This window comes from Clarias gariepinus, chromosome 6 (genome assembly GCF_024256425.1).
Source record: "Clarias gariepinus isolate MV-2021 ecotype Netherlands chromosome 6, CGAR_prim_01v2, whole genome shotgun sequence".
NCBI lineage: Eukaryota > Metazoa > Chordata > Actinopteri > Siluriformes > Clariidae > Clarias > Clarias gariepinus.
In genome coordinates this window covers 32,383,587-32,397,086 of record NC_071105.1, presented here as the reverse complement: position 1 = coordinate 32,397,086, position 13,500 = coordinate 32,383,587, and the positions used below count along the sequence as shown (strand labels likewise).

At 37.7% G+C, this 13,500-nt stretch overlaps 1 protein-coding gene across 1 annotated transcript in view; it reads left to right on the top strand.

Annotated features, from left to right (window-relative positions):
- The window catches only part of LOC128526615 (E3 ubiquitin-protein ligase SMURF2-like), a 59,137-nt gene that overhangs the window by 22,564 nt on the left and 23,073 nt on the right, over nt 1-13,500 (top strand). Inside the window, exons 2-4 of the mRNA XM_053498644.1 lie at nt 3,630-3,668; nt 9,673-9,781; nt 12,459-12,592. Coding sequence (XP_053354619.1) covers nt 3,630-3,668; nt 9,673-9,781; nt 12,459-12,592 — 282 coding nt within the window. The remainder of the gene's footprint in view (nt 1-3,629; nt 3,669-9,672; nt 9,782-12,458; nt 12,593-13,500) is intronic.

Sequence of the window (13,500 nt, the reverse complement as noted above, 5' to 3'; positions counted from 1 at the left end):
TCGATATAACTGCAGGTCTTGTGGGGTGTTCCTCATATCAGGTGGTTGGTACCTACCAAATGTGGTTCAAGAAAGGATAATTAGTGAACAAGTGACGGTCTTGGTGCACAAGGTTTATTGATTAGGTATTCTCTGAGTAGTGTTCTGTTGGGGAATCTTGGTTCCTGGCGGATGTTATTTTGCAGACCATGTACCACCCCATTGATCTCTAATGGCATGGTCTCTTTCAGAAGTATGAAATACCCTGCCACACTGAAAAAAACAGGAATGGTTTCAGGAACGTAGCAAAAAGTTCAAGATTTTGCAAATTTCAATCTAAGTATCTGTGCAATGTGCGACAAAAAAGTCTGATCCACCTTACAACTTTCAGTTCCATAAAGGATTTGCTGCTAACCTGTTGCCAGATACAACAGCACACCATCAGAGGGCTTCTCTATGCCTTGCCGAGACATAGCTGTTTGGCAGCAAAAGGGGACATTTATTAGGACAGGTCTTCATGTCGTGGCTGATCCGTATTTAGCATGAACAATACTTTAATAGTCTGTTATATCTGTTAAAGATTGTGCGATTCGCATTTTGTGTTTTCCATTATACATTTCCCGCTACTTCCCACTAATTCTAGATCTTTCAGTTGTACCAACCAAAAAACAACACACACAAACATGTTGAGTGTCTACTGTATGTAAGGACAAAGCTGGTGGTTTGATCAGTTTAATGAGGGGCCTTAAATTATAACTGCCTTTTCTCAGTTTTTATTATTATTATTATTGTTATTATATTTATTGCTTTAGATCAAACAATTAAGAAAGAACGTAGATGTTCTGAACAGCAATTGACATTAAGAACATACCAAGGCAAAATCTTAAAAAAAAAAAATGTCACTATAAACATTACAGTAATATCAAGAGCACTTGTTACTCACCATATAATGATAACATCCTTTGGCAATTTGCCCCAGTTTTGAAGCCTAAAATGTTTTGCATTTATAGCTAGGGATTGAATTTCAGACTCCCTCAGGGTCGTACATCACACATTCTTGATGAAAAGGAGCAACTGCGGCAATCAGCAGCCTCCCTTCTCTGGAATTTCTCACCATGTTAGTGCTGTTCCACTCCATATGAGACTCTTCCAGTGGTGTTGGCTTTCATCTCTTTTACCTCATGGCAATTCTGGGTCACTGGGTCATTATGGCAGTTGAAATCTGCCGGAGTGTTTTTTTTTTTCTTTTCCCCTTTTTGGCCTTTGAAAGGCACAGGTGGGATCTTCGCTTATCACCGTTCTTAGGTGTGCCGTATCAGCGTTATGTTAGAGCAGCCATGTAATGGATATAGTAGTAGGACGGATGTGGCATAAGTTGGACAAGCTGGTGTCTCCACTGAGCAGGGGTGTTGAGGTTTTAGCACTCGACGCTTCATTCACATTCTGGAAGGAGTCAAGAGGTCACTTTTCCAGAAGGATAATTTTACCATGTTTTCTAATCCACTGGTGCTTCAACCTCATACTTATAAGTGACTTGTATTAATGAATATATTTTCTTTGCTGCATTATTGTATAAATTACTTGCATTAGTTAGTTTGGTTAGTGAATTTATGATTTACCTGCTTAGTGTATTTATGATTTTCCCAGGAGTTAGTTAGTGACAGACTTACAATATTTCAGCAAAACAGATTTGCTTATAAAGAGATCTTGGTAAGGATGTACTTCTGAAATATGGAAGAAACCAAACGTATCACCTTAGAAAGAATTTACAGAATTTATATATCTATATATTATATAGATATTTATTTATATATATATATATATATATATATATATATATATATATATATATATATATAGAGAGAGAGAGAGAGAGAGAGAGGACAGAAAGTGTAGGTGCTAGAGCTTTGGTTCTTGGATTATATGAGAGAGGAGACTAACGTTGTGGCATGTAAAATGTATTGTGTATTTCAAAGGCTGTTTTTCCAAAGTAAATTATTTTCGATCAACATAATTTTTATCAAAGTATTAAAGTCTTTCAAGCCCTTGTGTGTGCTGTGTCTTTTGTGTCAAAGTGATTCGTCATGGGTATGAAAAAGGTTCTCATAACCTGAAAACATAATGTTTTTGTTCCGCTGCGCCCTGGAGACCCGGCCAAAGGGTTTTGTAAGGTCACCTGCAAAATTCAGGGCAATGCGGTTGTCCAGTCAACAGGAATTTTTAGAAAACCTTTAGTCGGATGCCTGAGAAAACTTTCAGCACACCATTCCCAACAGGGAGGGATTAGAGTTTTACACTGATTGGCATTTTGGTAATTGTGTTTGCAATTTTAACATTTTATTCTCTTAAAATGAAATGTCTAAAGTTTCAATTGAGTTCTTAAAACTGGAAAGAATTTAAAAAGAAACTTTCTTTATATAGATTTATGTTCATATTTTTCATATACTTATTCATGTTCATATGTTTTGTTTTGTTTTTCTGGTTGTCAAATTCATGGAACGTTTCCCACATGTGCTAAAAATAATTACAGTCCAGGTTTACTTGTACAGAATATCTACTTGGTAATTTAACAAATATTAACTTTTCCCTTGTTTTTTCTGTCGTTTTCCATAACACAGACTTAACTAAGCTATGTATCAGCAAGGTTAATCATAAGCCCGAGTAATTACCCAGTTTAAGCTCTGTGCTCTCTTTTCTCAGTTGTCTGGTATCAGTGTGGCCCCAACTTGAACCGCATGAATAGTTGGTGTCCATTAGATCTTTTACAATTCTGTTTAGTAAAAAAAAAATGAATTATAAATAAACATCACTATTTATTTTTATGCAAATTCTACAAATGTCTAGAAACTACAGTACAAACCAAGCAGAGTTCTGGAAGTAACTAATTCCTTTGCCCTACATTGCATAATCACATACACTACTGTATGTAGTACACTAATATGGGGAACAGAACTCAACTTCAGGATTTAGAATGCCACATTTGCTAGCACACCCTCAGTATAAAGGCTACACATTATTGTGCATTATGGGTATTCTGTAATCACTGGGTGATACTTATTGAGAAGCCTAGTGAGATTTTGTGAGGAATCGGGATATTCTCCACTGTACTTGGAACATAGGGTGTGGTTTTAGACATGCACGAGATGCCTGTTTGTGGATCTATCGCTGATTATTAGTCCTGCTGAATTGACGGATTTGCTAAGAGACTTGGTGGCTGTTTTTGTGACAAACTTTCCTGTAAACAAGCCATCAACAAACAGGGATTCATGACACGAAACCTGCAGTACATGGAGTAAAAAAAAAAAAGAAAGGAAGAAGGGAAAAAATATAAAATCAGCTGGAGAACATTTGCGCTAAGTGTTTTCATGTGCCTTTTTGTATTCATGTCCAAAGCATAATGGAGTGTATCCATTACAAAATCCCACAGTGCTCTGTAATAGGTCCCAATAACGTACCCTAGCTAGTTTCAAACACCCATTATATACCCGCTGCTTGAACACAACCTGTGTGACTTACAGTATATGGATATGGCTTTGTGGTGTTCTCATTTTTTTTTTTTACTTGAGTTAGAAATGTTAATGTGCTGTTTTGTTTTGTGTCATTATTGTCGACACCGATACTGCAGTAACTCCTGTTTCTCTCTATTTCAGTTCTCTGTGCGAAGAACTTGTCAAAGAAGGACTTTTTCAGTAAGTAACCAGTTTGAAAATTCTGCTGTCACCTTAAGTAGTAAATTTTTCTTGTAGCAGTTTTTACAGTAAAAAGAAATAAAATAGAGGATAAAGTGATGCAATGTGCTTTTATAGAACAATAGTAAATACTTGGGAAAGAGTTTCTGATGCCACCCTGAAGATAATCTTCAACTTATTACATGTTTTATTCCTCTTTACACCACAACAATTTCCCAACATTTAAAAGCGACACAACATCCTTTTTATTGCCTCTAATAACATTTAAGTACAAAGCAAAAAGTTAGTAAAAAGGGTCTCGGGTGTCCATGTAACAAATCCATTTTTGTATTGTACTGCCTGGGGCTTAAACAGGCTGATTAAAATATTCCCCCTATTGTGACATCATATAAGAAGATACCCTACTCTGGTGAGTTGCTCAGCTCTGCAGGTCTCTCTCTGGCAGGGCAATGTTTAGCAGTAGCTTATTTACAGTACATAAAAACTAAAATGGCACATTAGAAGGAGGATTTAAATGGACTGGGGCGTTTCTAGGATTTTTAGTTAAGGGGGCTCAGCTCTCATAGATGTTTAAAGGGGACATCCAGTCCCATTTTTCATAAGCTAATATGATTCTTTAAGGTCCTAATGAAAAGTTTGTAATATACTTTGATTAAAAAATCTCAAGGGTTGTGTAAAAAACACTACTTTTACCTGGTAAAAACTAGCTCTGTTCTCAGCAACCTATTTCAGTACATGCTTCTTTAAATGCTAATGACCTCTGCTGAGCCCGCCCCCCAGTTCTGTGGGGCGTGTCTTCACAACACACGAGATAGCCACGGGAGTGTAGTCCAGTGCGGGCAATGCTTTGTGGGTAATGCAGTCCAAAGTGCGAAAATGTGAGAGAAGCTGGAATATAGAGCCTGAGCCTGTTTTCTTAAGTAGTTTTTGGTTTGATTTAAGTACCCAACTCACCCGGAAGTTTGTAATATCGCCTGACAACGCAGAAATTAAAAGAATGGACATGCATCGACGTGATTTGTCTTTCTCATCACTGCATGGGCATGAATTAATGGGCTGTTACCCTGCCGTGAGCAACAACAACAAAAGCGGAGAAACTTACTGAGAGAGATACGAACGTGATGTGTTTACTGATGTGTTTACATGACTTCTTAATCATTGACAGACACCGTTATAAACCATCTAACATTACAAAGGTAAGCATAATATAGTTTTCCGACTACGTACACAGTTTGCAACTAGACAATCACCTTAATGCATTGTTTATTTTAAACGTGCGATTAGGGATTATATAGAGACGGATGTACACAGAGAAGAAGCCATAACCATGTTCTATGAGAGTATAAGTTAACTTACACTCCGCATTCATCGTGATTATTGGAAAAGGCGATCTGCAAAGATTCATAGAAAAAGAAATTACACTCACCGAGCCTGGTGATTTTATTTTAATAAATGAAAAGAAAATCACTGGGCGGCTCTTTATCATTGTAGAGTGGTTGTGTACACACTCTCCTAACACACATTTCAGTCCAAACAGCTTGAAAAAGTGCATGTAGGACCGTATGACCCCTTTAACACATATTTGGCTCGTTCAGAATCAGTACTCAAATGAGTGTTCTTGATCACACACGCTGTTTACCGTATAAACCTTTTTCTATGTACAGGTACAATCAGAAACATTGTAACCAGAAAACAGCTTATAACCTTAAACTTACATTGATTAGCAACATAAACAACACACCTATGAGGCTGGACAGTGGAATAAACTGTGTGGGGGCCAATAATGTTATTGATCTGTTAATTCTTTGACAATACTGCTGCTTTTTGTTGAAAACTGGCAGACATAAAAAATGTGAAAAAATAGTTTCTGATGCAATGACTTCAATCAATGTTGGGAACACAGTGTTAATGCGCCTGAGATGCCGCCCTTTTAGAGAGTAGGTTCTCTATTCAACCCCTTAAAGTTTCATAGCTACTAGGCTATTTATTCAAATTCATTAATATAGACAAACATTGTTTTAAAGTAATTAAAAAAAGCATCTTTTTAATATCATTCTTTTTTTGGTTTCTATTTATTAACAAAAGTAACTTTTTCTAAATCAAATTGACAAAAATTCTACTCTAAGGCTAAAAAATGTATTTTACGATTTGGGATATTATTTAATATAATACAAAAAACATTATTTTTCTATCCCTGTAAATCACACTGCTATGCAGTTAAACCGAGTGCACTGAATGCTGCATGTCACTGTTTTTAATCATTTATGTGCATAACTCTCTGGTAGTTAATGCCATATGCACTGTGCAATGTTTTATATAGACAGTTTTCCAATTAAAACAGCATGATTGTTTTATTAAGTAGACTATAGGTTCATAGAGTCTGTATTAAGGGCTTTATTTTCACAAGAGGAAACAGCTGGTGTGATGAGGGTGAACACAGCGAAGATTTAACTGATTAATTCCTCATGACATTTTGTAAACTGTATTTATGAGAGTCTAAGTGACATTACTGAAGAACTGGCCACAATCTGAGACATTTTGTTAACTACATAAGCTTCCACAGCTTGAGGGCAAAAACTACGTACAGCATGTTTGTTTTGACTGGTGATTGATGTTTTGTCTGAATGACTACATTTTGTGTAACAGGAACATTCTTTAATATAATCACCACATAATTCAGACAGACTTGGAGTGTGTTGGAAATTTGATTTGCACACAAATGCCTTAATTCTTCATAGCATTGGTTAAACAAGGAGCTGGAAACATTCCTTTAGAGATTTTGGTCCATATTGACATGATGGCATCATGCAGTTTCTGCAGATATGGTGGCTGCACATTCATGATGCACAGCTCGCGTTCCACCTTATCCCACCGGTGCTCTTTTGGATTAAGATCTAATAACCACGAAGGCCGTTTAAGTATAGTGAACTCATTGTCATGTCCAAGAAGACTTTTTGAGATGATTTTAACTTGGTGAATTATCCTGTGGTCATAAAAGGATGGACATGGTCAGCAACATTACTCAGGTAGGATGTGGCTTTTAAATGATGCTCAGTTGGTACTAAGGAGCCCTAAAGTGTGCCAAGAAAATATCCTTCACATCATTACACTACCATAACCAGCTTAAACAATTGATACAGGGCAGGATGGATCCATGTTTTCATGCTGTTTACACTCTACCATCCAAATGTCACAGCAGAAATCGAGAATAATCAGAACAGACAATATTTTTCCAGATGATGGGAGTGGCACAGGCTGAAGTCTTGACATTGCTGTCCATTTGCTTTAAGGTTTAATGTGTTGTGCATTCAGAGATACTCTTCAGCATACCTTTGTTGTAACAAGATGCTACTTTAGTAATAGTTACCTTTCAGCTTGATCCAGTCTGGCCATTCTCCTCTACCCCCTCACATCAACAAGGCATTTTCTTCCAATGAACTTCAGCCATTAAATATTTTCTCCTTTTCAGCCCATTCTTTGAAAACCCTAGAGATGTTTGTGCATAAAATCCCAGGAGATCAGCAGTTTCAGAAATATTCAGGCCAGCCTGTCTGACACCAACAACCATGTTACGATCAAAGCATTTCTTCCCCATTCTGATGCTTGATTTAAATGATCTTGACCACTTATAACATCCTAAATGCATTGGCAGCTACCATATGATTGGCTGATTAGATATTTCCGTCAACAAGCAGTTGAACAGGTGTACCTAATAAAGTGGCCGTTGAGTGTATATACCCTCCTGTTTTATTGTCCTTTCCCTTTGACATGGACATTTCTATAAACACCACCATAACAGGAAATACCAACATGGCATACACGTAAATGTGTCTGAACAAGTCTACCCTATACGCATGCTTCCACTGCAGTATCACAGCCTGAGAAAAACCACACTTAAACATACACGGTAAAAGATATGCTCATTACTATTTCTCAGTAAGGGAGTCTTTACTTGTGAATCACCAAGAATCTGTACAGTGTGGACGAAGTTCTCTGTAATAGTTTTAACTTCCTGACGCCTTACCAACATTACCAACTTTTGCCTACTTTTTATCAGCTGTTACAGCTAGAGCTAGTGTGTTGCTAGCTCTAACACCACGTTCAGAACCATGTTTAAAGCTTCTATAGTTTTACATTAGAGCTATAAAAGCAGGCTGTAATTCAAATCACGTTTGTTAATTCACCTTATGATTATTATTTATTTTGAAACTACTTACACAAGTTATTGCAATAATAAAACAAAATAAAAGCAAATTAAGAAACAGGTTATTGATATGATTTTTTTTTGTTTTTAATATATGAAATTTTCTGCCAGTGGAGAGTCATCAGGATGTTAAGGTTGATCTCTGGATACAACCCGTCTCACCATACTTGGAGAAAATACTTAGTCATTGAAACATGTTCCACTTCAGAATAATAAGAGTAAATCCCTTTCTCATAAGACCACATCATTCCACTCAGAAATGTTTTATTTCTTTATTACACTAAGGCAATCTCAACCTTGAAATTAACTAAATCTAAAGACACGGGCGAAGACATTATTGATCCTGTTCTACACTGCCGCTCAAAAGTTTGGAATCACCTGCACATTTCTTTGTTTTTGTTTAGGGATTTACATGGAGGTCAGCCTTTCTGGAATAGTTCTTGCAAGAACAGTATCGTCAAATGCATTTGCAAAACCCATCAAGCACCATAATGAATCTGTCTCTCACGAAGTTCTTCCCAGAAAAGTGAGACCAAAACTTACCACTGCTGCAGAAGAGAAGTTCGTTTAGAGTTACCAGCCTCAAAAATCACCAATTAACAGCACCACGGATTAGAGCCTTTACAAAGGCTTTAATCATGACTAGCAGATGCATCCCAACATTTAACTGTTCTAATGAGATAGCTTTACAATGTTGAAAGAAATAAAAATCAGGAACCACCATGGAGTTAGAAAGTGATTCCAAACTTTTGAGCGGTAGTATATGTAGGTATTTTTTATGCTGTTACAATTTGTTAATTAGCAAACAAGGAACTTTAAGTATTTAACATTTTAAGTGACTCCACCACACCCTGTGTTGCAAAGTTTGCACCGTCAGTTTGAACTTTTGACCTACAGGTTAATGTAGCCAGCAGCTACATGACATTGTGGGATTGCACGTGGCGAAATCCCGACTCTCAGTGAGAAGCAGAACGTTCAACGTTGTGCGGAAAACAACTGAATGTGGTGTTGTCTGGTCACAAATTATAGTTCTATAAGTAAATGATAACGTCCTCTTGATAGCTCATGCACAAAGAGTTTTCATAGCAGCATCTGGGTTCTGTAATCTGTCATTCTAATCTGTCTGCTTGTAAAGATGAAGAAAAAAAGAAATGATGTCTGGCAGAAGGTTTACCACAATGACAATACTTTTGGAGAACTTCAAGCAAAGTAGCTGCTGATTAAATTGATGCATCTGTTGTTTGTTAACCTTCTTAAGAAACAACTGAAATCAATTTATGTTTGAAATGTGCACTGCCATCATTAAAAGGTTCATTTTTTTAACCTTGTTATAGAAAGAAAGTGGAAAGTGGTGCAGACAGTGTGTCCAGTAAGCTCCTAGATAAGAAAGGCCCAGTGTTGTGTGCAGATACTCTTAACCCAAAGCTAGGACCTCGTGACATGAATGGATTCTGGCTTAAATGCTTTTGCTTAAAGAGTAAACAAATGTAAATATATTATACTTCATTCTTTCTTAGTCTCCAGATTGTGTTGGATTCTACTACTATATTCACTCTTCACTCAACTACAATAAGAGCATGAATATTAATATGCAGATAACACAACCATCAATCAAATCTCAATCAACCACAAGTATACACAGAGAAATGCTGACCCTGACCAGGAATCATGTGGAAAAGACACGAAGAAGTTTGACAAAGACCTTCTGTCCCCAAACTTCCTCGCCCGACATGTAACTGTAGAATGTGAATATACTTGACAATTTTGTGTTCATGTTTTTTCCTTGTTTTATCCCATTAGGACTGCCAGACCCCTTTGCTAAAGTTGTGGTGGATGGTTCAGGTCAGTGCCACTCGACAGACACCGTCAGGAATACACTGGACCCCAAGTGGAACCAGCATTATGACCTGTAAGTCAGCCACATATTGTATCTGCTGTCTTCCCTCCCTTCGAAATGCAGAAATATTTACGTTTAGAATGAGGGTTCGTTGGAACTGTACTCGTTAAACTTTTTATCACATCCAGCTACCTTATGTAGACGCTATGTATAGAATTAACTCAACTTCAATTTGTTGCTGTAAATGTTCTGTAAGAGCCAGTATACATTAGAAAGGGTCCATCATGGGTTCATTTCTAGGCAGTTATTTTTCGGGTGGTAGAGTACCTAATGTGGTCATCTATGTGGCACTGCTACTAGAAGGAGGCTGAGATGTGTAGAGGACAAATCAACTAGATCTGTGTTGCTGCTATGCCACAATATTATGTATAACTGATTATACCACAGTGCTGTTGAATTCTCAGTTCTAATTGATCAGGAAGTGTTTTCTTCCTCTTACAGTAGTTTGGCTGCAAACCACAGGATTTCATTAATGCCCTCAATGTCATATGGTATTGTTTTTGTGGGGACCTGTATGAGGGACACTACAGAGTAAATAGCATTTGTGTAAGGAGTCTCCAGTGTCAGTGCTTTATTATAGCAGGTTTTCTATGTGCTTATGCCTTACGTATTGTCACATGACAACTAACAATACTTGATTAAATGGGAGTCGTAAAAACCGCCAAAACACAGTTGATTATCATTTCACTGTCGCGTGAGTACTTTTTATTTCAGGAAATGTTTCCTTGATCAGCCCTGCTAATGTGTTGGCAATTCATATATTTGCGGTTAAGAAACATTCCTCTATGAAGACGTATATAGCAGAAAATCAAGCCGTAATGCGGAATCGAACAGTGAACGTTTCAGCAGCTGTTGCTGTTCTGAGCCCATGTTTATCGAGCGTGTCTTCTGAACACTCTTGAATTTCAGATTCAGTCGTGTTTTTAGGGAATTCCTGGGAGGACCCAAAGGCCCTGCTGGCAGCAAAGTTCATTCCAACAAGAGAAACTATGTGCTGGCTTTTTTTCTCTTTAACTCTCTATTGAGAACATATTGAGTTTTCTAGATAGTTTTTTTTTTTTTTTTTTTTTTACACAGACTTATCATAACAGATAGAACAAAGAAAACAAAGAAGCAAATGTATGTTGTGGGTGTTACACCATAAAGATGAAATGAATCATCGCACTACAGCATGCATACGACAGCTTAATTTATAATGTATAGTTTATTATGAACGGGGCATGGTGTGCTAAATCCTGAATACATGACCATGGCATCTTGTGCTACACAAAGAATCCACACATATCGCATTGTACAAAACTACAAAAGAAAGTTTTGGAACTCATGAAAGGTTCTACATTGTAACAGCGACCTAACATACTACAATATGAATGCATAAACACAGCATTGCCAGTTTGTATTATTGTTAGGCATGTGTCTTGTGGCCTGGTTGTCTGTGTCTATAAATCCATGACTCAGATAGTTAATGGAGCTTAGGGCATCCCATCCTAATCCCCTACTGGCTGCAGTAAGACGCCACAATCCCCCACAGCCCCACACCCTTGCACTGAGAACAGGTGTGTGCAGTACCCGAGAGAGAAAAGGCAGACTACACCACATAGTCCAATCTGTGTGTTTTGTCTCAGGCGTCTTGTGTCTTTTCAGGCTGAATGGTCAGGTAATATCAGCCTCGAGCTGCTCTTTAAACCAGAGTGAAAAGCTTTGAAACACATAAAGCCCATGGGAAGCAATTTGGTTTAGACATATGTCTTGTGTGTTCAATTTATTCTGAGAGTTTTAAAGAAGCTCAGTATTATGTGCACTGCTTTACAAAGCTGAAAAGAATGTAAATGTGTTCGTGTGATTGGGAGTGTCTGTGTAGTATGTTTAAATCTATTCATCTCGGACAAAGAAAGTGACTGCATTTTCTCCGCATAACATGACGATTTAAACGTTTGTAATAAACAATGTGATAAACAACATTTGTGGTGCACATTATAAAAGTGTCTTAAAGTTTAAGATAGATTTAAGAGCAGCTCAGGTATTAATTTGTTAGTTAAAGAGTCCAGTTACTTAGGTAAATGTTAAAGTTACTGAGGTAAGGGAACAATTACTCATGTTGTGATCAGGGTTTGATGTTTGGATCACTGCGATTCGAGTTAATCATAGGCACAACATTATTTAGTTAGGAAATGCAGTAGACTGTTCAAAACAGCTATTAGTCATCACAGAAGATAACTGTGATTTAAATATGGCATTTGTGGCTTTTTAATTGTAAATACAAGTCTTTTTTTATGTTTGCTGTTATTTTTATGTTTCCTGGTAATTAATGGGAAATCACCAAGCTCAGAGATTCTTACTCATTGCTACATAGGTACTAATGACTCAGCTATAAAAACACAGCAACAACTTCAAGAAGGTCAGATTTTGTATTCAATAAGCCAAGACCTACTTCAGTTTTGTTTTGGAGGCACAAGGCTAACAGAAAAATAATGTCTGCTTTGCACATGTTCTTGTCTAGTTAGTACAACATACTGTAGTCTATTCAAATAAGCAGCATTTTACAGTTTATCTAAACACTGTCACATTGAAAGGCATCATCTAAAAAGTGACATTTTTCTTGACTAAGTTGCATGCTGGTACGTAATCCCAGGTTTTATCATTTGCTACCAGATTGCATCATTGATTCCTCTTGTGTCTCTTTCAACAGTTATATTGGGAAGCTGGACTCGATCACCATCAGCGTCTGGAATCATAAGAAGATCCATAAGAAGCAGGGAGCAGGCTTTCTGGGCTGTGTGCGTCTCCTCTCCAATGTCATCAACCGCCTCAAAGACACTGGCTGTAAGGCATCAGCTAGCAATTTTAATTTAGCAAAACATTTCCTGAATGCTACAGTTAATAGCAATTTTGGCTCTGTTGGGTTTTCGTAAATGTACCTCATAACATGAACAACGTGACATTTTACTTCAGCTGGTATTTGTCAAACACATTGAGAGCTCATGAGAAAACTATTGCAAGGCAACTTTGAAATATGGGTGCCAAGCATAAGCATTGGCAAGTTTGCAAGCAAATTTAGTGTGGGTACAGGTTACCTGTTAATAGAAAACAGGAGACTTTTTACTGTGCTGTTGTGTACTGCACGGTTTGGTCAAACTTTGCTTTGAACAATTTAATTTTTAAAAGTCTTGTGTTTTGTTACAATGTCGTAGCACACAGTTTGCTGATCACGACGTATGTCCAGGGACATTTCTATTCAGACTGGTAAATTCTCATATGGGCACAGACACACACACCTCCCTATTGGGTCTCTTGGGGTAGTGGTGCCAGCCTGACTGGCAAGGAAAAAGAGAGGGAGAGAGAGAGGAGGAGGAGAGGGAGGAGTCGGGCCAGCCAGACTTAATGCTCTCCTTAGGGAGGTGTGTGTGTGTGTGTGTGTGTGTGTGTGTGTGTGTGTGTGTGTGTGAATAGGGTGGGGTACCTGAAGACATCTGCCCCAACCGCACTCTCCCCAGCGGCCCCAGCTGAGCTTTACCACACAGACACACATGCACGCACAAGTCTAGGTACTACATAAATTCAGTTGTGAGTATCATATTACTAAATGCCAGATAGACATCGTTAAGGAGGGAGCAAATGTTCACATTAACACAAATGTAATCATGTTTGGTGTCTGATGTTTTCTTTATTTTCATACAAATGTATTTGTGTGTGTGTGTGTAGGTTTGGGAAAGCCCTCCGAATGTCACTAT